At 32.9% G+C, this 23899-nt stretch overlaps 3 protein-coding genes, 2 long non-coding RNA genes and 2 pseudogenes across 7 annotated transcripts; 6 read left to right on the top strand and 1 right to left on the bottom strand.

Annotated features, from left to right (window-relative positions):
• Positions 1-2254: 2254 nt before the first annotated feature.
• LOC104757818 (uncharacterized) lies at positions 2255-5023 on the top strand. Its single transcript, XR_762526.3, has 3 exons — positions 2255-2558; positions 3371-3429; positions 4109-5023. It is a non-coding gene; the product is annotated as an uncharacterized LOC104757818 (long non-coding RNA).
• Positions 2368-3503, bottom strand: LOC147924182 (uncharacterized). Its single transcript, XR_015587822.1, has 2 exons — positions 3326-3503; positions 2368-3225 (listed from the first exon to the last, which is right to left on the bottom strand). It is a non-coding gene; the product is annotated as an uncharacterized LOC147924182 (long non-coding RNA).
• Positions 5024-5323: 300 nt separating the features above from the next.
• LOC104757817 (bystin) lies at positions 5324-8228 on the top strand. The gene is made up of 11 exons (XM_010480607.3): positions 5324-5785; positions 5878-6102; positions 6220-6346; positions 6451-6502; positions 6588-6915; positions 7041-7120; positions 7215-7262; positions 7379-7525; positions 7618-7690; positions 7772-7847; positions 7943-8228. The coding sequence occupies exons 1-11, from the start codon at positions 5669-5671 to the stop codon at positions 8005-8007; spliced, it is 1338 nt and encodes a 445-aa protein (XP_010478909.1). The 5' UTR covers positions 5324-5668; the 3' UTR covers positions 8008-8228.
• Positions 8229-8462: 234 nt separating this feature from the next.
• Positions 8463-13051, top strand: LOC104757816 (rop guanine nucleotide exchange factor 14). The gene is made up of 8 exons (XM_010480606.3): positions 8463-8765; positions 9547-9771; positions 10858-11256; positions 11360-11514; positions 11601-11675; positions 11764-12033; positions 12122-12472; positions 12553-13051. The coding sequence occupies exons 2-8, from the start codon at positions 9696-9698 to the stop codon at positions 12904-12906; spliced, it is 1680 nt and encodes a 559-aa protein (XP_010478908.1). The 5' UTR covers positions 8463-8765; positions 9547-9695; the 3' UTR covers positions 12907-13051.
• Positions 13052-14444: 1393 nt separating this feature from the next.
• On the top strand, positions 14445-15074 carry LOC104759698 (uncharacterized). Its single transcript, XM_010482597.1, has one exon. The coding sequence runs from the start codon at positions 14445-14447 to the stop codon at positions 15072-15074; it is 630 nt and encodes a 209-aa protein (XP_010480899.1).
• Positions 15075-16463: 1389 nt separating this feature from the next.
• On the top strand, positions 16464-17820 carry LOC104757815 (agamous-like MADS-box protein AGL86 pseudogene; annotated as a pseudogene). The gene has a single exon (XR_015587576.1). The product of XR_015587576.1 is annotated as an agamous-like MADS-box protein AGL86 pseudogene (transcript).
• A 3896-nt stretch (positions 17821-21716) lies between these two features.
• Positions 21717-22946, top strand: LOC104757814 (agamous-like MADS-box protein AGL86 pseudogene; annotated as a pseudogene). The gene has a single exon (XR_015586341.1). The product of XR_015586341.1 is annotated as an agamous-like MADS-box protein AGL86 pseudogene (transcript).
• The last annotated feature ends 953 nt before the right edge of the window (positions 22947-23899 follow it).

Here is a 23899-nt window from a genome sequence, read left to right as displayed (position 1 = left end):
AAATTATATATATATATATATATATATATATATAATCTCACAATTTATATATAAACATATTTGATTTGGTTTTAATTTGTGAGATTTTTACGGAAAAAAAAAATCAATTTAATATAATTAGATAGAAACAAATAATCATATATCTATAATATTAATTAGGGAGCACACTTAGGGATACAAAAAAAAATCTAAAATAATTAGAAAGTTTCATTTAAAATAATTAATTACAAAGTTATATTTTGAATATGTAATTTTTATGAATGCAACCTTTACAACTTTGAAAAAGTTTTTTATTACTTCTACATGATCAAATTGAATTGCATATACTGTTTTGACTCATTATTTTTTATTTTTCTTTTATTTTTACCAAACTAATAATAATATTAGTTTTTAAATATTTTGAACTTCATTTTTTAATTTATCAATATTTATTATAATGGACTTCTATAATTATGACTCCTAAAGACTTGGGTTGAACTAAATTAGAAAAATTTATGTTTTCTGCCAAAATTTATATATTATAGGTCTTCTCACTATTTTTAATAAATTGTCTACTATAAACAATTTAAACAAATTTAAAAAAATTAAAAACCCTGCACAAAAGTGCGGGTTGGTCCATAGATTTAGTTCACAGAAATTAACCCCAAATAATTTTATTTTTACTAATATATAATTAATTAGAAAATCTAATGTTTAGGGAAGATCAGATACTAGACGGGAACGAGTAATTTTAAAAAAACTAAAAACATTATATAAAATATTTTTCATAGAAAAAAGAACAAGAAATAAATATATTAAGAGATTAGTGTGTGATAACCTTATAGAATAAAAATATGCATCTGACTACCTTTAAGTTTCTTACAAAAATATAAGGCGGTAGGCGAATGTTTCATTTTAATACACATAGGCACGGCTCTGCACCCAACATATAAAGGTGTAGGTCGTATACTCGTATAAGTATTCACCGCTCAGAAACGGATCATGGCACATCTTCTGATCTTCTTATATGGAAAAGAAGACCATAATTAGAAAGAGTCTTAGGGTTTTATGCAAAAGAGCCCTCCATATATATATATATATATATATATATATATATATATATATATATATTTTTGTAAGTTTATCTTCAATTTTAAAGAAATGCAGATCAAACTTATGAAGTTATATTTAATTTGCAATATACAACTTTTGTGTATTTTCGAAAAACTTGTATAGTCACTAATGTTTTTAAATTATAAGCTTCTACTGATCCTCCTCATACTATTTATCAATTTTTTTAAATAAAAAAAACAAAATTGTGACTGATGGTTATATATTGTGGATTAAATAAGACTAGGTTCGGACCTGCACGTACGTGCGGGGTAATTTTTGCATAAAGTTTTTAAATTAATACAAAAATTTATTCTAAACTAATACAAAAATTTCCAACAGTTTGTTTAGGGATGTTAAATCAAATTTGGATTCGATCCTGGATGTTCATGCGAAATTATATTCGTCAATATTTTATAGGTTTACCATAAAATTTGGATCGCATGACAACAGATTCAAATCTAATGTGAACCAAATTAGTAATCAATTAGATTTTTATTAAATCCATAAACTATCAACCGGATTAAAACTACCAAAAATTAAAAGTTTCCAATCATATGACCCAAATTGTCAAGTTGGTCAAACACATTGCCATAGACCTGTCTCGTAATGAATTAAAATTTTTAACCCGTAGTTAAATTTTTATTAAGCCCGTAAATTATCAAATTTATATAATCAGTAAAAATGATAAAAACCTATAAACTATCAAATCAAATTTTTTAAGTTAGTAAAAGATGATACAAACCATCAACCAAATGACCTAACAAACCGGTTGGTTCTGGTTTAATAATTATTCTTTCAGACATATTTTAGGAATTTTCATATTTCCGTAACATAACATAATTCATTCCAAAACATAACATGTTAAAAGTACAATATTATTATTTAATTAAGTATATTGTATATTTGTATTCGTCGTAAATCTATATCCAAGTAAATAAAATTTTCACATTTATTAAAAACGAATTAAATTGCATATATGAAATATTTTTTAAAATGTGTATATATTTTACAACCACCAAACCCAAAGTTACAAATTAAACCGTAATTTGGAAATTAGTTTAGGTTAGACATTACATATAAAAATTGTGTAGATAATAATTATGTTTAAGAGACAGAGTTAGACCAGTCAATGGCATTAAGCGATATGGGCCATTTCCTTCATAGGCCCATTGTTAGATAAGATTTCCAATTACGATTAGATATTGCGTGTTACAAACGTTCCTTTTGACTTTTGAGTCATCATCACCATGCCGAGAAGAATCATTTTCTCTCACCTCGGATTCCTAGCCGCCGATGTCACCGATGTTTCAGTTCGTTAATCGATAGTCTCCCACCACCATCGGCTTCTATCTAGCCATCATCACCAGACCCGTCGGCTTCTATCTTTCCACGATTACCAGTCCCTAATCGATCAACCATTTGAGCTTCTTCATTTGTTATACCTGTACACTTCAGCTCCATATCAGGTTTTTCCATAGTTAATCAACTCTTTGTTCATTTCCCAACTATTTTAGTTTTCAGATCTTGGCTAGGGACTGTATAGAGTCTGGATTAAGATGTAATTCACGAAGTTTACTTCATCACATACACATGCCATAGATTTAGGAGGCTAGTTAAAAAAATTCTTGTTAATCCAAGTTTATGAGATACATGCTTTGACATAAAAATAATGTGCCCAGAAACTCTTTGTTTAGACTGGACATCTTCAAATTATCTTAAAATATCTAATTTCCCTTTTCAATTTGGACAGGAAAATAGATATGCCCATCTGAACTGAATCTATGACACACAATAATTTAATGCTTTACTAAAAAGTATTTTTTTTCATCTGTTGAACCATACAGCTTACCCATTTTAATTCTTGTAAACAAAACATATTAGAACAAACCAAAAATTTTGTATAGTTTGTTTCTTACACGAAGCAAAGTGAAAACAAATATTTTGACAGGTTCTATACAATTATAAAATATTGAAATAAAAATTAGATTCTTCTTAACATGATTTATTTAAAACAAAATTAGAGTATTGTAGATGAAGATATAAATAAATCCTTACCATTTATTGATTGTTTGAATATCCTTTGATTTATAGACTTATCAATTGCTCGAGATGGTTTTGTATTTTACTTTTCAGCTGCAAAATTGTTAGGATCACAAATTAGGAAACTTAATATTGATGTAAAACATACGAAAAAGAAATATTAATTATCTCTACTATATTCTTAAAGACGTACATATTCATATCCAATATGCTTAATGAATTGCTTCCATGATTGAAGGATCTTGGTTTGGATGCTTGGGTTCGCTAACTTGTTTTCAAGAGCATAAAGTCGTTAAGGTATGTGAATCCATCAATCTTTTTTTTTTTTTGTAATCGATGTTTTTGAGTGAAGGAAATTAGAACGGTTATCTAAAAAGGTAGAACCCGGGATGCTATATTTATATACAAAAGTTTGTACACATTGTTTAAGTTGACGATATTTAGTTTCTGTTCTAAAGATATTCTCCCATAAATTCGAATATCTTAATTTCCTATTCTATTTAATGTGTAGAAAAAAATTGAATCATTATTCTGATATTTTTCTCGATTTGATAGGATTATATTCCATATTTGTAGTTATATTTAAATGTTATTTGCTAAAATATCAATAATATGAGATTTCAATCCTACGTAAACTAATCCCCATATTACGGTTTGTGATTAATGTTCCCTGTTAATAGTTATTGTAGTTACTAATTATTAGGGATACTGATTTGGTTGTGATATTGATGTAAATATATAGTAGGATGTTTAGGCTGATTCGTTGATTTGGGTGATGATTGAGTCCGATTAAATAGCAGCTATTGATTGTAGTTTAATTGTTTGGTATTATATGGAATGAGATTGATATTGATGATAGTTTAGGTAATTCGCTTTTTTATAGGAATTTTAATTCAATTATATATATTCCTTAACTAACATTATCTTTCTGTTTCTGGTTGGTTTAAATTAATCCTTTTGTTTTTTTCTTTTGCAGGCAACCGACGTGATTGGATAAGGGAGTATATATTCGACAGTCAATCTAGCAAAACAGGATCCGAATATGTTTAAACCGGGTCGGTTAGGATCCGCGTCCCATATCCAATATAATGACTTTGTTGCCTTTAAATTTCTTTTTTTTTCTCTTCTTCCTTTTTTTCTTGCGTAGGGGCAATATGTGGAATTTTTGAAAAAAGTATTTTTTTTTCTTCTTCTTTTGTACTCCCGATTTAATAGTATAGATTTCATAGAGTTAGAGGGGGGTATTGGTTTGGGATTTAAGGAGAATTTTAATGACTTTGAATAAAATCATAGAAAGTATAAAATGAAGGATTTTAAGAGATTGTTTAGAAAGTTTTTTAAAATCTGGCTGATTTGTTTTCCTAATCTTGTAAAATCTTTCATAAAATCTTGCAAACTTCCTCAAAAAATGTTGCACAATATTCTCTTGTTTATACAACGCTTTTGTCAAAAAAGAGATTAAAAATATAAAGAGAAAGAGAGAAAGAGACTCGGAGGAGGACATGGTGGGAGGTTAAAATCTCCAGAACATTATTTTATTACTAGAAGTTTTTTCATTATCATAAACGTTGGCTCTTGCCCGGTGGTGTTGAAGGAATCTGACGTGACGGGCCATGGTTCTTCCTTGGTGGTGGTGGAGAAATCAGACGTAATGGTTCATTGATCTTGCTCGTGGTGGTGAAGGAATTGGACGTGATGGTTCATTGAGTTCATTGAGTTTTATTATTTTCTGGTTCTGTTTTGCTTTGTTTTGATATTTTAACTTTCGATCATTGCTAAATAATTGTAACTCTGTTTTTTTTTTTTTGCTTGGTATATGAGTTTGGTTGAGATGGGTGGAGATATGATGGAAGATAATTAGAAAGACCCACGTTGAAAACCCAGTTTATTATTTCTTCATTTTTTACAAAATAAAAACAAAAAAGTCATGGACTATGATTCACAATCTCTCTATTTGATGAGAGTGTTTACATGACTTTTCTTATGAAGAAAATAATATAGAATCCTAAACCAATAACATAATAATTGAATTCATTAACAATCCAAGATTCTTTTGTATGTTTTGAATAACATAAAACTTTTAATGACTTGATAAAACTCTTAATCTAATAACACTAGATTTATGAAGATTTTAGATAACTTTTTACAAATCCACAACTAATAACACCAAATTTTAAGAGAGTTTTAAAAAGTCTTGATTGAATAACAACATATTTTACATAACTTTTAAAGTCATTAAAATTCTCTTTAAATCCCAAACCAATATCCCCTCTAAATTACATTTTTTATAAAGTTAAGGGTACACTTGCAAAAAGGGAAACAAAGATTTGGAAAATTTGGAAACAAAGAGTCTAAAGAATAGTTGGGCCGTATGGGCTGAATCAAGGTCCTTGGGTTCAAAAACATCCATCCTTTTACAAAAATGTTCAATTAGGGTTTTAACAAAAGGTTTTAGTTTTTTTTCTTTTATTCTTTCAGTTGCTTCTCTTTCTCATCTGCCGCCCTGTGGTAACATCGTTTCCTTCTTGCAACAACAATGGCGAAGAAGCGAGATCGAATTGTCAACACTCAGCCTTTTATCTCCGATGACGCCTCCGTTGCTTCTTCCAGGAAACGTTCAAAGGTTCCTAAAACCCATCAGAAGCAAGAGAAGGTGAAATCAGTTCGTTCATGTGTCTCCTCATTTTTTTCAAATTCATGCTTTTAGAATACTCAATTGATTGTGGTTTTTGGTGATTATTGCAGTTGATTGAAGCTGGTATGAGCTCGAAGATCATGAAGCAAGCTCTTGCCCAGCAAAAGGAAGTTGCAGATGAAGAGAACGCTGAGAGAAACCTTCGCAGCGCCGCTTTTGCTGTTGCTGGCGCTGCTACTGCGGGAGAGGAGAAGAAAGTGCTGGAGGAGGAAGAAGCAGATGATATTGATGAATTTGATGGAAACTTTGATACTCAGAGCCAATTCGATAAACAAGTGAGTGTGTTGATTCTATATAGCATTAGTTCATGGATGACTTTAGATTGAGAATGCTTAGAACTAGGAGGCTTCATTGATTCTGTTTTTGATATATTTTGATGTAACTTGAATCAGGAGGAGATCAATGAGGAAGATGAGAAGTTGTTTGAGTCATTCTTAAATAAGAATGCTCCTCCTCAGCGTACTCTCGCTGATATCATTATCAAGAAAATCAAAGATAATGATGCTGACGTAGCTGAAGGTTAGTAGATACTGATCTTTAGTTTTGTGGTTTTGCTTCTGTAGCTTTTGTTTGATTATTGTATCACTTTGCTGATTTGTAAAGCTCATAACTTGTTGTTGCAGAGGAGCGTCCTGATCCTAAAATGGATCCTGCCATAACCAAATTATATAAAGGGTAATGTTTTGTTTCTACTTCCCACTGCAAGATCATTAGAGTTTCAAGAAGCGGTTCTCATGTTTCTGAGATGATCTTAATGCAGTGTTGGCAAGTTTATGAGTGAGTATACAGTTGGGAAGATTCCCAAGGCATTTAAGCTTATTACTTCAATGGAACACTGGGAGGATATATTATACTTGACCGAGCCAGAGAAATGGTCACCTAACGCTTTGTATCAAGCCACCAGAATCTTTGCTTCCAACTTGAAAGACACACAAGTTCGACGGTTTTATAACTATGTTTTACTTCCGCGAGTGAGAGAGGATATTAGAAAGCACAAGAAGCTGCATTTTTCTCTGTACCAGTCGTTAAAGAAGTCCCTGTTCAAGCCTAGTGCCTTCAATCAAGGGATACTATTCCCTCTTTGTAAGGTATATTTATATTTCTCCTCCAGAATTAACACCAACTTGTTTACAATAATGTTTTCTTGAGCAATCTATCATCAGAATGTGACTGTTTTCTTACTAGTTTCTTGGCTATTTATTTGTTCACTCAGTCGGGGACATGCAATCTCAGAGAAGCTGTAATTATAGGGAGCATTCTTGAAAAGTGTTCGATCCCTATGCTCCACTCATGGTACGCGTACAAAGATTGATTTCATTAATAGAACATCTTCTACAATTTTCAGATTATTCCTTGCATATTATAAATTTCTTGACATGTAATGCAGTGTTGCCTTGCACAAGCTGGCTGAGATGGACTACTGTGGCACAACAAGGTAAACTTGTACTATTCTTTTGACTTTTATAACAGAGAGAGTCAGATAGTAAGATTGCATTCTCCCATTCAGTGTAATAGTTGTAGCAATGTGCTGATAAGTTTTTATTCACGCAGTTACTTTATAAAAGTTCTTTTGGAGAAGAAATATTGTATGCCATATCGAGTGCTTGATGCATTGGTTGCTCACTTCATGAGATTTGTCGATGATATAAGAGTTATGCCTGTGATTTGGCACCAGTCTCTTCTTACCTTTGTGCAACGGTAATCTTCTCCTTCTTATAAAGATGTTTAAGAAATCAAATAGAAACTGTGAAATTATTTTGTAAACTCATCATGTTTGAACCGATGTACAGGTACAAGTATGAATTACTAAAAGAAGACAAAGAACATTTCCAAACTCTCCTCCAGAGGCAAAAGCATCACCTTGTAAGGCTTTCTAGCTTTAGAAAAGTGAAAAGTATATTTTTTAGATCACTACTTATTCGGCTTTTTCAATGTCAATTGTAGGTAACTCCTGAGATTCAGAGAGAGCTTAAGGGTAGCAGAAACCGTGGAGAGAAAGAAGATCCTATGTTGGATAATTATATCCTTTTTCTAAATTCTCTATGAAATTTACTTTTAATATATGTGATTATGAAATCCAAGTTATGTTATTTGATCTCCTTAACAGCAACTCACTTGTCCCAGTACCAGCTAAAGAAGACAGGTTTGACATTCCTGAAGTACCAATGGAAGAGGACTGATGATGATGATTCATCTTGTTTGGGGTTCCCAGTTTTGTCATGGTTATTCTGTTTCTTATTTAAGCGAGGATTGAATATTATTGTTACATGATAGTGTATCTTTTAAACATGGGTTTGGAATTCCCATGGGTTTAGTTTACTTTAATTCATCTTTTTGATATAAGAATCTAGTAGACGACATTTATTGATGTGATTATTAAAATATTCACATTTTGCACGAATTTCAAAAGATTTTTATTAATTTAATTTTGTCTCTCACCAGCGGCGCCAATCGTAGGCCTGGTTTTTGAAAAATTTGTAAATCAGCCACTTTATTTTCTCTCTTGTCAAATCAAACCCTTTAGTTAAATCGTGACCGTCTATATTCATATAATCAGCTCAATGAAGATCATACGGTTGTTATAATTTGTTTTTTTAGCATCTCTAAATTTCAATAACAATAAAATAAAATAAAAATATTTCAATCGTCAACAAAAATATTCCTCCACAATAAATGTTCTCAGTGCCCTCAGCTCTCTCTCTCTCTCTCTCACCCATTCCTCTGCTACTACTATTTCTTCTTCTTCTTCTTCTTCTTCTTCTTCTTCTTCTTCTTCTTCTTCTTCTTCTTCTTCCTGGATCGATCAATTCTTTTTTCGGATTTATCTCAGTTATTACATCATAGTTACTGTACGGACGAATGTGGTTGTTTCTGTAGTTATTACAACAGTCGAGTCTTCTTCAGTTCTTCTGGTGAACAATCTCTGTAGATTTTTGAGGTTTGTGTTCAAATTCCTTCACAATCTATCTCATGTTCTTCTTAATGTAGTTCCAGGACCAGGTCTTGTTGTTCTATATATATCAGTCAAAATCCATGTTAGGGTTATAGTTGACAAACAAGGAATCTTCTTACATCTCCTGTCTTTAGATTTCGATCTCAGGTCTCGCAATTAGTTCTACGTTTTTAGGTCTTGTCTCTTTGTACTTAGTTATGTGTTCAAAAGATGTTTTGAGATTAGTTAAAGAATTTGGGAAATTAATTATAGATGTTGCTTTTTTAAGTAGCTTAAGCGTCTCTCTTTTTTAGTGAAAAGCTATTTTTACATCATTAGTGCCTTTTTAATCCTTTCCTTAAAAGTTGTATTAGTTAACCCCACAGAAAATTAAAAAGCTGATTAGTAAAAAAAAAAACTACTACAACTCAGTTCCAGTTTTTGTTTTGCCTTATCTTCATTGTATAGTGAAAAAATCCTTCCTTTTTGTCTCTTTGTGTCTTGATTAATTTTTATATTTCTGAAATGGAGTGCGTGATTTGTCTTCTTCCATCGTTCCATTGGTTGCATTGTGCTTGTCCTGCAGATAGATTCTTGGTAATTAGTAATTAGTAATCAAGAACAAATGTAAAAATCATTGTTTATTACTTCTCTTTCTATATATTTAGATGATGATAAAGCCACTCTTACCATTTTGTTTTGCTGTTAGCTTTCCTTACCTTTATGAGTTAGATTTATTTTTTATTGACTAGACTGTAAAAATCTGTAATGTGTATTTATTATGCAGGGACAGAAGATGGTTGGTATATTTAATATCACCTGATTAAGAAGGAGAGAAACTTGTTTTTTGGCAATAAAGACGCAAAAGGAAATTAGCTTTTGTTCTCTTTGGTCTAAAAAGTCTAACAAAGAATCACAAAAAGAGAAGAATTAAGGATGATGCTGATGAGAAGAAGGTTGGCTTGCTGTAGTAGAGAGAGGGAGATTAGCATTGATTTCGATGAACAAGATAGTAAGTACTACTAAACTTTTAACCAATCTCTCTTCTTGTATTCTTACACTAATGGTACTTACTTAAAGTCTCAATCTGTAGTTTTTTCTTTCATTTATGGGCATGATGATGATATGGAATATTTAGACTATAACTGTTAGGGTTATAGTTTCCAAATAAAAAGTGAATGGGTCACTATAATAGTCTTGTGACCGGTTTAGGTTTTGTGGTATGGGACCAACCAATATTTAGACCCTTAAAGGATGGCTACACCAACCCTGGTCATTCATGTAATAAATAGGGCGTGAAGACTGTAGCTTTCCCACGAGACATCAATGCCTCAATTTAATATGACGCGAGAGCATTTTACGTGATGATTCATTGACCTCTATCTAAAGTCTAAACCAAACCCTGTTTCTTAGGATGTGGGGTTTAGTATTAGTAGTCGAGGGTCCTCTATGTTATATTAATTCAGAAACGGCCAAGAGTAGGTAGTTTAATTGGTTTCACATGGTGTTAAATGTGTTAATGTGTTATTATACATATCCTCTTGAAATATTTTCAAATTGTCAGTTTTTTTTCCTCATTTTTCAAGGAGTAGATACCATTATTAAATCAAAATCACTGGTGCTTGATTAAACAAGTATCTTTTGAACGTTTGAAAGAAATGGTTATAAAAAGTCTTCGTAGTGGGTCCTTTTGGAATTTTCACCACATGGTGATACTAGACTACTAACTCGAAATTGTTTTTTTTATACATTTGCTTTTGAGAATGGAAGCATTTGAAAAAACAAGTTTAGCAAGTTTCTTGGGTTAGCAAAAGTTTTGACTTTAGCTATTAAAGACTCGAGGAACACAACGACTTTTATTCCTTTTTTTAATCATTAGTTTTCTCTTTGTAGAACACTAGTCTTTGCATAAATAACGTGTCCGTGATACCATTTTCTTGATTCTCATTTGAGGTGGAGTTCTTAATTATTTTCCTTTTTTTTTTTTAACTTTCCTTCCTTTGTCAAATCTTGAGCAAGTTTTGATGTCTTATACCACACTGTAGTCTACAGTATAAAAAAGGTAAAAGTATATGCTTATGTACCCTTTTCTTCTCAGGAATGATTACATACGATGGCTTGGAAACTTGTATTATCAACAACCAATCATATGAAGAAGAGAGTGGAACAAGTAGAGGAGACGGATGCCTTACTGATTCATTGGATGATGATGCGTTTTCAAGCTGTTCATCAAGCAAAGATGCCTCCAGTTCTTTTTCTTCCAAATGGTTACCGATGAAGAATGATGAACACAGTTGCGATGGTTTGAGCTTATCTGGAAGGTCTCAACATTTTGATGCCAAGGAGAAGAAGAAACCAGGCTATGCCTACTGCCATCTTGATGTGGAAGCAATGAAGGAGAGGTTTTCTAAGCTGTTGCTGGGAGAAGATGTCACTGGTGGATGTAAGGGTATCCAAGTAGCTTTGGCTTTGTCAAATGCTGTCACACATCTTGCTAGTATGTTCTATTTACTAGCATTTAAGCTTTAGTTCTTTTTATATATTCTGAGGTTTTCGTGTGAAATGTCTCTGGATGTCTACTAAGTTTCTTGAATTTGCAGCGTCTATTTTTGGCGAGCTATGGAAACTGGAACCATTGTGTGAAGAGAAGAAACAGAAATGGAGAAGGGAAATGGATTGGTTACTTTCTCCAACTAACTACATGATTGAGTTAGTCCCTTCTAAGCAAAATGATGCCAATGGAAGATCACTTGAGGTAAGCAGCTAAGGTGTGATCCAGAGTCTTTTTAAATTAGATATACTCTTCAGGAAGAAACTGAACTGAATCCTTGCTTGAAACAGATAATGACCCCGAAAGCCCGTGCAGACATCCATATGAATCTCCCAGCTCTTCAGAAACTGGACTCCATGCTAATCGTAAGCCATTATCTCTTTTGTTTAATCTTGTCTTTTCTTGTTCTTCTTTTTTCCTGATCTGGTTGCACTTGCATTGCAATCTTTACAGGAGACACTGGATTCTATGGTGAACACAGAGTTTTGGTATTCTGAGATTGGTAGTAGAGCTGAGGGGAAGAACAAGAGTACAAGCGAGAGCAAGAGATGGTGGCTCCCATCGCCACAAGTACCCAAACCAGGGCTCTCTAATTCAGGAAGGAAGAAATTGCTTGACAAGGGCAAAGTTGTTTATCAAGTCTTCAAAGCTACAAAAGCCATTAATGAAAACGTACTTCTTGAAATGCCAGTACCTGATGTCATCAAGGAAGCAATACCCAAAGTAAGCTTTACTATCCCTTTGAAATAATCATATATATACAACAGTGTAGTATGTAACAACTATGTGCTAAAAACTTGTGTTGTAACAGTCTGGAAAGAACAGCCTCGGTGATGAACTGTACAAGATGTTAGCTGTGGAATCTGCCACAGTAGATGACATCTTGATATCTCTCAAGCTGGGAACAGAACATGCAGCTCTCGAGACAGTTAACAAGTTAGAATCTGCTATATTTGCATGGAAAGAAAAGATTACAGAACAAGGCAGCAATGGTAAATCCCCTGTACGAGCAGCTTGGTCATTCTCTAAAGATCCAACGTCTGAAATTAGTCGCAATGAGTCACTCTATAACCGAGCTGAAGCGCTTAGAAGTCAGATCAAAACCAAATACCCTAATCTCCCTCACTCGTTTCTTGATGCCACAAAGATCCAATATGGCAAGGTAAAACATAAACAGAACTACTTACATCTTCATATCTCATTCTTACTCCCATGTCCTGAAACATCCCTCTCTGTTTTCAGGACATTGGTCATGCGGTTCTTGAGGCATATTCCCGAACGCTTGCGAATCTAGCATTCCGGATTCTTTCAAGAATGGGAGAAATCTTGAAAGAAGATTTTTTAAGCAACCCCAACTCTCCTGCGCCACCGAGTTGCTTCCTTGGCTCCCGTGACCCTTACAGAACACCTGAGAGGCCTTTGCTTTCGTCCCGTGTAAGGCATTCTTTAACAGAAGACATGAACAAAGCTGATGGGACAGAGACTGGTTTAGATTTTTTGTTTGCAGATGCTAAGGCCAGTTCAGTGAATACAACTCCAAGTAGAAGCAGTAGACTGTGGTGTCTGAGTAAAGTGCCGTCTGATGCTTCTCCTTGATTTAGAGGGTCTCCGTAGTTTGATGCGTGCCACCTGAAGCTTCTCCTTTACTTTTGAGGGTTTTATAATATGAAGCCTGAGATATTGTAAATGTATTAACAACATGCAGTTGAAGTACTATTAATACATGCAATTTTGTTCATAACTGCACCGTAGAAAAGTGGGTTTGTAACCTTGTAATGGTTGAATTGATTTGGCTCCTCTGACAAAAAAAAACAAGAAAAACTGCTTGCACTTCAGTCTTGCTAAGTTGCTAGTGACATCCAATTTATCACGCTTTCTGACTCTCCTCTAGACATTTTCACCAAAAACTACCTTACGCCCGCTTCTAATGAAGTCACCAGCAAGACTGAAAGTGCAAGCAGACTTTATTCTGAAAGGAGTTTTTGTGGCTTTCCTGGATGGGACAAGTTATACTTACGACAAGTCGGCAACACACAAATAAGAGATACTGGCCACGAATATTTTAGCATTTGCAACTACAGAGGTCAAAGAGATCATGACTATTAGAAAAACGAAATTACTTTAAGAAAATATTAAATATACATATAAATTCAGATCTATAATTTTTGAAAGGTAATCTTATCATAGTTAATATTATTTATGTTTTACAAAAAGTGTCATATTTTGACATGTTTCACGCACAGTATAGATAGTTTGAGACATCCCTATTTAGACTAATATTTAAACATGAAAATTAGTTTTGTTATGGCACATGAATTAATTTATTATGTAACAAACCGTTAGTAATTAAGCTAGTAAGCAAATAAGAAAATACTACATAAAACTGAATTTTTTTTTATCGACAAAAGATTAGCTTAGACGAGCCAATTGGATAGAAAAAAAAACAGAATACATTGTATCAATTAAATTATATAAAAAAACTAAGTGATGTAACTTTAAACTACTTATTTATAAGTGAAGCAAATATATGACTTAGCATCAGTTATATTAATTGATGTTATAATTATCTAATGACATTATTTATTTAAAACTGATTCAATTTTAATGATTTAAGGAGCTACATAATAAAGACAATGTATTAATAGATTTAATAACAGTTGTTAATTTCATTCATAATTTGAAGACTTAATTTTCAAAGCTACTATTGGATCGTCTTATTTACATATTTTATAGTTTATAAATTATCGCCTTACCATATACCTTTCTTACTTTTTCATTTTATGATTTTAATTTTTGAATGGTTAGATTCACTGTATTTTTAATAACTAATAGATAAATAATAAAAGCACTCTTTTTAAAAAATTAAGAATTTAATTTTTAGTCAACTTAATAAAATTATTCAAGATTAAAAAATATGATTTCAAAGCTGTATTTGGATCACATTTATACCAGTCTCTCATGTAATATTTAATTTCTAGTATATATGTTTGAAACAATCTTTTTCAAGAAATCATAGAATAAATAAATAATTTCTATTTTGTAAATGCATTCTATGTTGCATGAAAACTCTTTTTGAGGTCCGTTTCTTGTTTGCGAAACGTTTCGGAAACAGAAACTCGTGAAAACTTGGAATTATGAATTACTCGTGGAAACAGAAACTCGTGGAAACAGAGTCTGACAATTACTCTTGGGTGGTTGAAAACAGTGATTGTAGAGGTTTCTCTTCGTCAAGAACTTGGGATGCCTTGAGGCCTAGGGAAGATGAGAAAAGCTGGGCAAGTTCTGTTTGGTTCAAAGGCGCAGTACCAAAACATGCCTTCAACATGTGGGTGAGCAACTCAAACAGGTTACCAACAAGACAAAGACTAGTTGCTTGGGGAGTCATTAATTCAGCCGATTGTTGTATATGCTCTGCCATGCCTGAAACTCGTGATCACGTCCTGCTTACCTGCGACTTTGCTTCAGCAATTTGGTCTAAAGTACTCAACCGACTATCTCCATCTCATCGGCAGATCTGCACCTGGTCTGAACTTTTATCTTGGATGAGGCAATCTACAGAACAAGCTCCATCGCTGCTCCGCAAGGTTGCTGCTCAAGCTTCAGTGTATCATATTTGGCGTCAGAGAAATAATGTGCTGCACAACAACCTACGAATCCCTCCATCAGCAATCTTCAAGATCATTGATAGAGAAATTCGAAACACTATCACAGGTAGGCGACTTAGAAGGCGTTGGCAACCGCTAACGCTCCTCTGGATACGTTAGTTATTCTAATATTTTTCCAAAATTAAAACTATTGTAACTTCTTTTTTTTTTTTTCCAAAGTTACTCTATCGTAGGTAAAGCTTCTGTATTACCTTAACTTTCATTTAAATGATATTTACAAAAATAGCAAAAAAAAAAAAAAGAAACTTGGAAACAAGACACGAAAACACGATTCCTAAAAATTTATGTTTGGAAACACAATGGAAGCTCCATTTCCGTTTTAGAAACACGACAAAAACCTTTTTTTAGTTTGAAACTTAATAAATAAATAATTTAGAAATATAAAACTTCATTAAAGATAAAAGTATATAATATTATTAGTGTTTTAATTCAACTATTTAATATTTATATTTTGAAGTTTTGTTGTTTGACGCTTTTTGATATGGGTTTTATGGTTGGTGTTTTATTATATATATATATATAGATATAAATATATAACGTTAACGTTTCCCCATTTCATAATTTTTGAAAAAAATCATTTCCCGTTTCCGAATTTTTTGCTTACACGTTTTTGTTTCCGTTTCCATGCAACCTAAGCATTTGGTAATATGATCACCTGTCAAACGAACTGCAGTGGTTTTTTTTTAGATACTACAAGTGGCTAGAGAGAAAATATAGATTAGCTGTTAATTACAACTAATTTATTCCTCATAATTAGCTGGTAATTGTTTAAAAAGATTCAATAAATAATTTAATCCTTAAAACGGGAAAAAAATACAACAGAAAGTTCTCGAAAATCATGATTAATATAGCTTACACATATAATTCATTTGTGAGCTTTTATATACTCATGATTTTTACATTTACATTGAATTTTTTTCCTGAAGATGTAGTACTATATTCTTAAACAAAATGCAAAATTTTAAAATATTACAAAATTTCATAGTTTATCAACAAAGCTTGAAATTACCTTTAAAAAGAGAATGAGAGTAATAGACGAAGATAGCCTATTCTTAGTTAAAAAAACAAAACCTTAAAGTTCAAATTTAAAGTCATAAAACACAAAAGCTATTATTAGTCATTAGTGGCCCTCTCAATTAATAAAATGAAAAATGCAAAATTTTAAAATATTACAAAATTTTATAGTTTATCAACAAAGCTTGAAATTACCATTAAAAGAAAAATAAGAGTAATAGACGAAGATAGCCTTTTTTTTTTTTTTTGACAATAGTAAAAAAAACAAAACCTTAAAGTTCATATTTAAAGTCATAAACACAAATGCTATAATTAGTCATTAGTGGCCCTCTCAATTAATAAAATGCAAAACAAATCTTTATTGCTATATCTTCGTATTAATGAGTCCAGCTAAGCAGCAAGTAACCTACTGACTACATGCACCCGTTTCGTTACTAATATAAATAGAGTCTTCATAGCCAAACATCTAAACACAACACACCACACACAGAAAAAAGAAAAGCAAAGAAAGATGAAGGGGAGGTTGAAGTTATCGCTCATAGCTAACAACTACCTGAGGAAACAAACATTCAAGAAGAGGAAGGCAGGGATAGTGAAGAAACTCCATGAGTTCACGACTCTCTGCGGTGTGAAAGCCTGTGCGGTCATCTGCAGCCCGTACGAGAATCCGGTGGTGTGGCCGTCAGCGGAAGGCGTCCAAGAGGTGGTTTCGAAGGTTATGGAGTTACCGGTGGAAAATCAGTGCAAGTATATGTTTAATCACGAGAGCTATTTGCGTCGCGAAATTAACAAAGCAGAAAAGAAAGTGGAAAATCTGCGTAGTGACAACCGAGAGACTCAGCTTAGACAACTTATGTTTGATTGTCTCGAAGGCAAGATGAATCAGCACCCGTATGCTGCAACGGACCTTCAAGATCTGAGGTCTTTTATTGGTGGCTATATCAAGAAGCTTGATTCCAGGATGAATGCCCTTACATTAGAAAATGGTGAGTCCTCTTCCTCCACTCTGCTTGTTCCTACTTCAGTTGCTGGTGCAGATTCTCCTGCTGTTGAGGTTACTGGTCATCCTGTTACTGCGGATGCATCTATGGTAACTGCTCTTAATGGATTTTATGGTTATTTTCCCGATAACGGTATGACTATGAATCCGAATCCGAGTCAGCATGAATCGTTGGTTCAACACCATGTTCCTGTTGGCTCGGTTCAACACCATGTTCCTGTTGACTCGGTTCAACACCATGTTCCTTTTGGGTCGGTTCAACACCATGTTCCTGTTGACTCGGTTCAATACCATACTCCCATGAATTTTGATGATCAGACTCAACATGGAATCTATGATATGAATTTGCACCAGGATATGAGTTTGGATCCAAATCAGTATGCGTATCAACAGGGATCATTTATGAATCTTTTGATGGGACATCCTCAACAAATGGGTTATGATGAAGAGCATGCTCACATCCCACCTCTTATGAACGGCAACTATCACCAGCTACCAACCATGGATTTTGCTGCAACTGGTCACATGCCTTCCATCAACACCAACACCAACACCATTGCGGGTGTTTATGCTCCTTATGACATCAATAGTCTTTAGTCAGAAGATGTGGATTTCTAAGTGAAGTGTCAATTGTTTGCATTTGTGTTTGTTTTTTTTTTTTTTTTTTTTGACAATAATTTGCATTTGTGTTTGTTCCTTTCAAAGGACAAATATTTGATGTTGTTTTTAACTTTCTAGTCCTTTACCTTTGAGTGGAATCTATTATTTATGGTGTATCCAAATGTTGACAAAAAAGAAAAAGAAAGATATAATATGTTAAATTTGGGTTTATCTTGGGCTTTTAACTAAAAACCAATTGGCAATTAGTAGATTAACCATAACCTTTTATATATTAATGATAGTCCCTTCAAACTTCAGATGTGGGACTTGGATTGTATCCCAATAATCTCCCTTTCAAACCAAGGACCACATGTGGGATATTAACACGCCTCCTCGAGATGATAACTCCATCTCGAACCGATCCCACTTGGACTGATAATAAACTCTTTCTTGGACCCCCATTACTCGGGTTAACAATAGGCATGTCCGTATCCACTTTTCTAGGTCCACCAGAATTTTAACCTTGGGCTCTGATACTATGTTAAATTTGGGTTTATCTTGAGCTTCTAACTCAAAACCAATTGACAATTAGTATATTGATCATAACCTTTTATATATTAATGATAGTTCCTTCAAACTTCAGATGTGGGACTTGGATTGTATCCTAACATAATATTAATTATATTTGAAAATTTGGTCATAAAATAATATTATCTAATTTTTTTTCTCTTAGATTAGTTTATAAAAAAATAGATTGTTTAGCTTGATTATCCGAATTGTTATTTCTTGTGATTTCGTTTGTTACCTCTTCCCTCGTGGGTAGGTTAGCAATCATAAAGTACACTTCTAATTAATGACCAACTATTGAAGGTTAATATCGAGTAACTAGGTAAATTTCAGTTGTTTCAATGAGTGAATTAAAGATACATTGTTATTGTTTGTATTTCGTTGTTTCCTTTTTTTTTTTTTTTTTAATTTTCTTATCAAATTGCTATTTCGAGTTCATATGATCACCCAAAAATCAGATCATTTTTTTGCTAAGTAAATATTTCATTGAAAAATGACAACGGTTTAAGTTTACAATCTTGGGTAATAGAGCTAACACAAGAACTCAGTCCATTTGCACAACATAAGCTCTACGTTAATTAATGGAGTTAAATGAAGTGAAAACAATTTTGGACGATATTAATACTCTCTCCGTTTCAAAATATAAGATGTTTTAGAGAAATTTTTTGTTTCATATAATATAAGATGTTTCAGTTTTCTATGCAACTTTTAGATTAGTTTAGTATTTTATATTATAAAGTGTTGTTTTCGACTGGTTGAACTTGTTAAAAGTAAAAACTTTTTAATCTGCGTGCTTTTATTAAAACATTATATATTTTGAAGAAGTATAAAACAATGAAGGAAAATGGCTTTGAAGTCCAAAAAACCTACCATAGAAAAAGAATTTGCAAAATAAAATCTGATAGAGAGAACTCATCTCCACATTAATATAAAACAAAAAGAAATCCAAGATCAAGATAAAATAAATTAATGATTTAGGATGACCTTATACCATACTGAAGCTCCTGAGACAAACAACAAACACACAAAATCATACATTACTAGACAAGGAAGAAAAAGAACAAAAACACACAGCATCATTTGAAAATTAAGTTTTATTTTACTTCGCATTATTGAGTCACTCTTGAACCGAGCTGAAGCGCTTAGAAGTCAGATCAAAACCAAATACCCTATTCTCCCTCACTCGTTTCTTGATGCCACAAAGATCTAATATGGCAAGGTAAAACATAAACAGAACTACTTACATCTTCATATCTATTTCTTACTCCCATATGTCCTGAAAAAGCTGAAACATCTCATACTTTTCTTTTACAGGACATTGGTCATGCGGTTCTTGAGGCATATTCCCGAACACTCGCGAATCTAGCAATCCGGATTCTTTCAAGAATGGGAGAAATCTTAAAAGAAGATTCATTAAGCAACCCCAACTCTCCTGCGCCACCGAGTTGCTTCCTTGGCTCCCGTGACCCTTATAGAACACCTGAGAGGCCTTTGCTTTCGTCCCGTACGTGTAAGGAATTCTTTAACAGAAGACATGAACAAAGCTGATGGGACAGAGATGGTTTAGATTTTTTGTTTGCAGATGCTAAAACCAGTTCAGTGAATACAACTCCAAGTAGAAGCAGTACTCGTGTCTGATTAAAGTGCCGTCTGATGCTTCTCCTTGATTTAGAGGGTCTTTGTAGTTTGATGCGTGCCATCTGAAGCTTCTCCTTTACTTTTGAAGGTTTTAGATTATGAAGCATCAGACGGCACTTTAATCAACATGCAGTTGAAGTACTATTAATACATGCAATTTTGTTCATAACTGCACCGTAAAAAAGTGGGTTTGTAACTTTGTAATGGTTAAATTGATTTGGCTCCTCTGAAAAAGAACAAGAAAAACTGCTTGCACTTCAGTCTTGCTAAGTTGCTAGTGACATCCAATTTATCACGCATTGTGACTCTCCTCTGGATATTTTTCACCAACAATTGCTAGTAATATTTAATTTCTAGTATATATGTTTGATTACTTTTAAAAGAAATCAAAGAATAAATAAACAAATTCTATTTTGTTACCGCATTTAGTAATATGATCACCTATCAAGCGAAATGCAGTATAAGGCACAGTGGGATTTCTATTTTGAATTTTTTTTTGGATACTGCAAGTGGCTAAAGAGAAAATAGAGATTAGCTGTTAATTACAACTAATTGACTCCTCATAATTAGCTGGTAATATTTTTTAAAAAATGCAATTAATTTTTAAATCCTAAAAATGGAAAAAAATGCAACACAAAGCTCTCTAAATTAATCCTACTATATTAATTGAGAAGTACAAATATAAAACTAACCTTAAAATGTGTAAAAAATTACATTCAATTGCCATTAGAAAAAAATAATTAAGTTTAATTAACTAATTTAAATAAATATAATTAATTAAAAATAAAAAACACTTACGGATCAAATATTAAAAAATCTAAAAAATAATTTTCTCTCTCTAATAAATTATGGACGAAATTACTAATTATTTTTTTAAAAAATATATAAACCAATCAGAATTTTAAAAACTAAGAATTTATATCCAAGTATACAATACAATTATTTTTAATAACTAAATTCGAAGATTTTGTTAAGTTTTCAAATTATGATTCTCCTATCATCTTTATTTTATTTTATTTACAAATTGTTTTTGGAATTTTCATATAATAATTATAATTTAAAATGCATATTTTTTTTCTGCATATGTTGTGATTTAATTTTTTTTTAACGAAGATATATTATTTATTGTATGAAATGTGTGTTTTAATTTCCACATTGGCAGGTTGGTAAAACTAAATTTATATAAATAATAAATTAATAATTTTTATTTACTCACAATTATAATATTAAAATTACTATTTTATATTTCACATAATAATGATGCAAATATAACAACAATCAATATAAGACTGTAATAATACATCAAAAATAAAATACTATAATATTCTAAAATAATTAGTATTCAAAAAGACTAATAGATTTACATAAAAATTTTAAATAAATATTATCTCAAACAAAATAACTTAAAAAAACAATAATTTTAATTATTATATTATAATTTTTTTTAAAATTGTTGACCCGTGCTTTAAGCACGGGATATATCCTAGTAATGATTATCATAGCTTACACATGTCATTTGTGAGCTTTTATATGTAATGTAGCTATGATTTTTACATTTACATTGCAGTTTTTTCTTGAAGATATAGTATTATATTCTAAAACAAAGTGCAAATTTAAAAAATATTACAAAATTTCATAGTTTGTAAACAAATCTTGGAATTACCTTTTAATGGAAAATGAGAGAGTATAATAGACGAAGATAGCCTATTCTTAGTAAAAAAAACAAAACCTTAAAGTTAAATTTTGAAGTCAAAAAGCTATAATTAGTGAGTGGCCCTCTCAATTAATAAAATAGAAAACAAATCTTTATTGCTATATCTTCGTATTAATGAGTCCAGCTAAGCAGCAAGTAACCCAATGACTACATGCACCCGTTTCGTTACTAATATAAATAGAGTGTTCATAGCCAAACATCTAAACACAACACACCACACACAGAAAAAAGAAAAGCAAAGAAAGATGAAGGGGAGGTTGAAGTTATCGCTCATAGCTAACAACTACCTGAGGAAACAAACATTCAAGAAGAGGAAGGCAGGGATAGTGAAGAAACTCCATGAGTTCACGACTCTCTGCGGTGTGAAAGCCTGTGCGGTCATCTGCAGCCCGTACGAGAATCCGGTGGTGTGGCCGTCAGCGGAAGGCGTCCAAGAGGTGGTTTCGAAGGTTATGGAGTTACCGGTGGAAAATCAGTGCAAGTATATGTTTAATCACGAGAGCTATTTGCGTCGCGAAATTAACAAAGCAGAAAAGAAAGTGGAAAATCTGCGTAGTGACAACCGAGAGACTCAGCTTAGACAACTTATGTTTGATTGTCTCGAAGGCAAGATGAATCAGCACCCGTATGCTGCAACGGACCTTCAAGATCTGAGGTCTTTTATTGGTGGCTATATCAAGAAGCTTGATTCCAGGATGAATGCCCTTACATTAGAAAATGGTGAGTCCTCTTCCTCCACTCTGCTTGTTCCTACTTCAGTTGCTGGTGCAGATTCTCCTGCTGTTGAGGTTACTGGTCATCCTGTTACTGCGGATGCATCTATGGTAACTGCTCCTAATGGATTTTATGGTTATTTTCCCGATAACGGTATGACTATGAATCCGAATCCGAGTCAGCATGAATCGTTGGTTAAACACCATGTTCCTTTTGGGTCGGTTCAACACCATGTTCCTGTTGACTCGGTTCAACACCATGTTCCTTTTGGGTCGGTTCAACACCATGTTCCTTTTGGGCCGGTTCAACATGGAATCTATGATATGAATTTGCACCAGGATATGAGTTTGGATCCAAATCAGTATCTGGATCAACAGGGATCATTTATGAATATGTTGCTGGGACATCCACAACAGATGGGTTATGATGGAGAGAATGCTCAAATCCCTCTTATGAACGACAACTATCACCAGCTACCAACCATGGATTTTGCTACAACTGGTCACATGCCTTCCATCAACGCCAACACCAACACCAACACCATTGCGGGTGTTTATGCTCCTAATGACATCAATGGTCTTATATCAGAAGATGTGGATTTCTAATAAGCGAAGTGTCAATTGTTTGCATTTGTGTTTGTTCATTTCAAAGGACAAATATTTGATGATGTTTTTAACTTTCTAGTCCTCTACCTTTGAATGGATTCTATTATTTATGGTATTAGATACTGTATCAAAGTGTTGACCAAAATAAATAAATTAATATTGTATCGAAATTTTAATTATATTTGAAAAGGTTAAGTCATAAAATAATGTTTACTAATTTGTTTAGCTCTTAGATTAGTTTATAATAAGATATATAATAAGATTTTTTACCTCGAATATCCAGATTGTTATCTCTTGTGAATTCGTTTTGTAAACTCTTCCCTCCTCAGTAGGTTAGCAATCATAGAGTACAATTCTAATTAATCCGAGACAAAGCCGGTCAACGGCGAGCAACTCCATGAGCTATATATTCTAGAATGGAACCTCACAACTCGCCGGCATAGAAATTTTGCTAGGGTGTTGAATCTGAACTATGTAATCCTTGAAAGCTGACGTTAGCTAGGGCATGCACTATGTCTGTCACCATCATTGAGGCTCGTGCTTGGATTGGATACTTAACAGATTTTGTAAGAGAAGAAGATGAATCAAAAGGGAAATGGCTTTGAAGTCCAAAACACTTAGGAATCCAAACACTTACCATAGAAAAAGAATTTGCAAAATAAAATCTGATAGAGAACTCATCTCCACATTAATATCGTAATGATGGTTATCGGGAATTTGTTATCGGACATACAAGATGCGGACGAGTACTCCCCAATATCAGACTGGACCATTCTCTTCAGAGCCTCCAAACCCTTCACTTGCATCCAAGCCATCCCCTTTTGATTGCGCCACTTCATTTCCTCAGACTCACACCAAAACAAATTCCCGAAAGTGTCAGAATAGTAAACCAATTCATCTACCACACAACTCTTGGTGTCTTGACATCTTGTAGATTGGAGTCACGTAAATCTTTCCCCCATTTACCTTCAGTGGGAGAGTAATAGAAGCTATGATTGTACTGATCCAAAAAGTAAACCTACTTCTCCATCACCACACTGCCACGGATCCAACAATTCAGGCGAACCCACCA

The sequence above is a fragment of the Camelina sativa genome, chromosome 17 (assembly GCF_030686135.1).
Source record: "Camelina sativa cultivar CO46 ecotype springtype chromosome 17, ASM3068613v1".
Taxonomy (NCBI): domain Eukaryota; kingdom Viridiplantae; phylum Streptophyta; class Magnoliopsida; order Brassicales; family Brassicaceae; genus Camelina; species Camelina sativa.
This window is presented reverse-complemented; position numbering and strand designations above follow the sequence as displayed.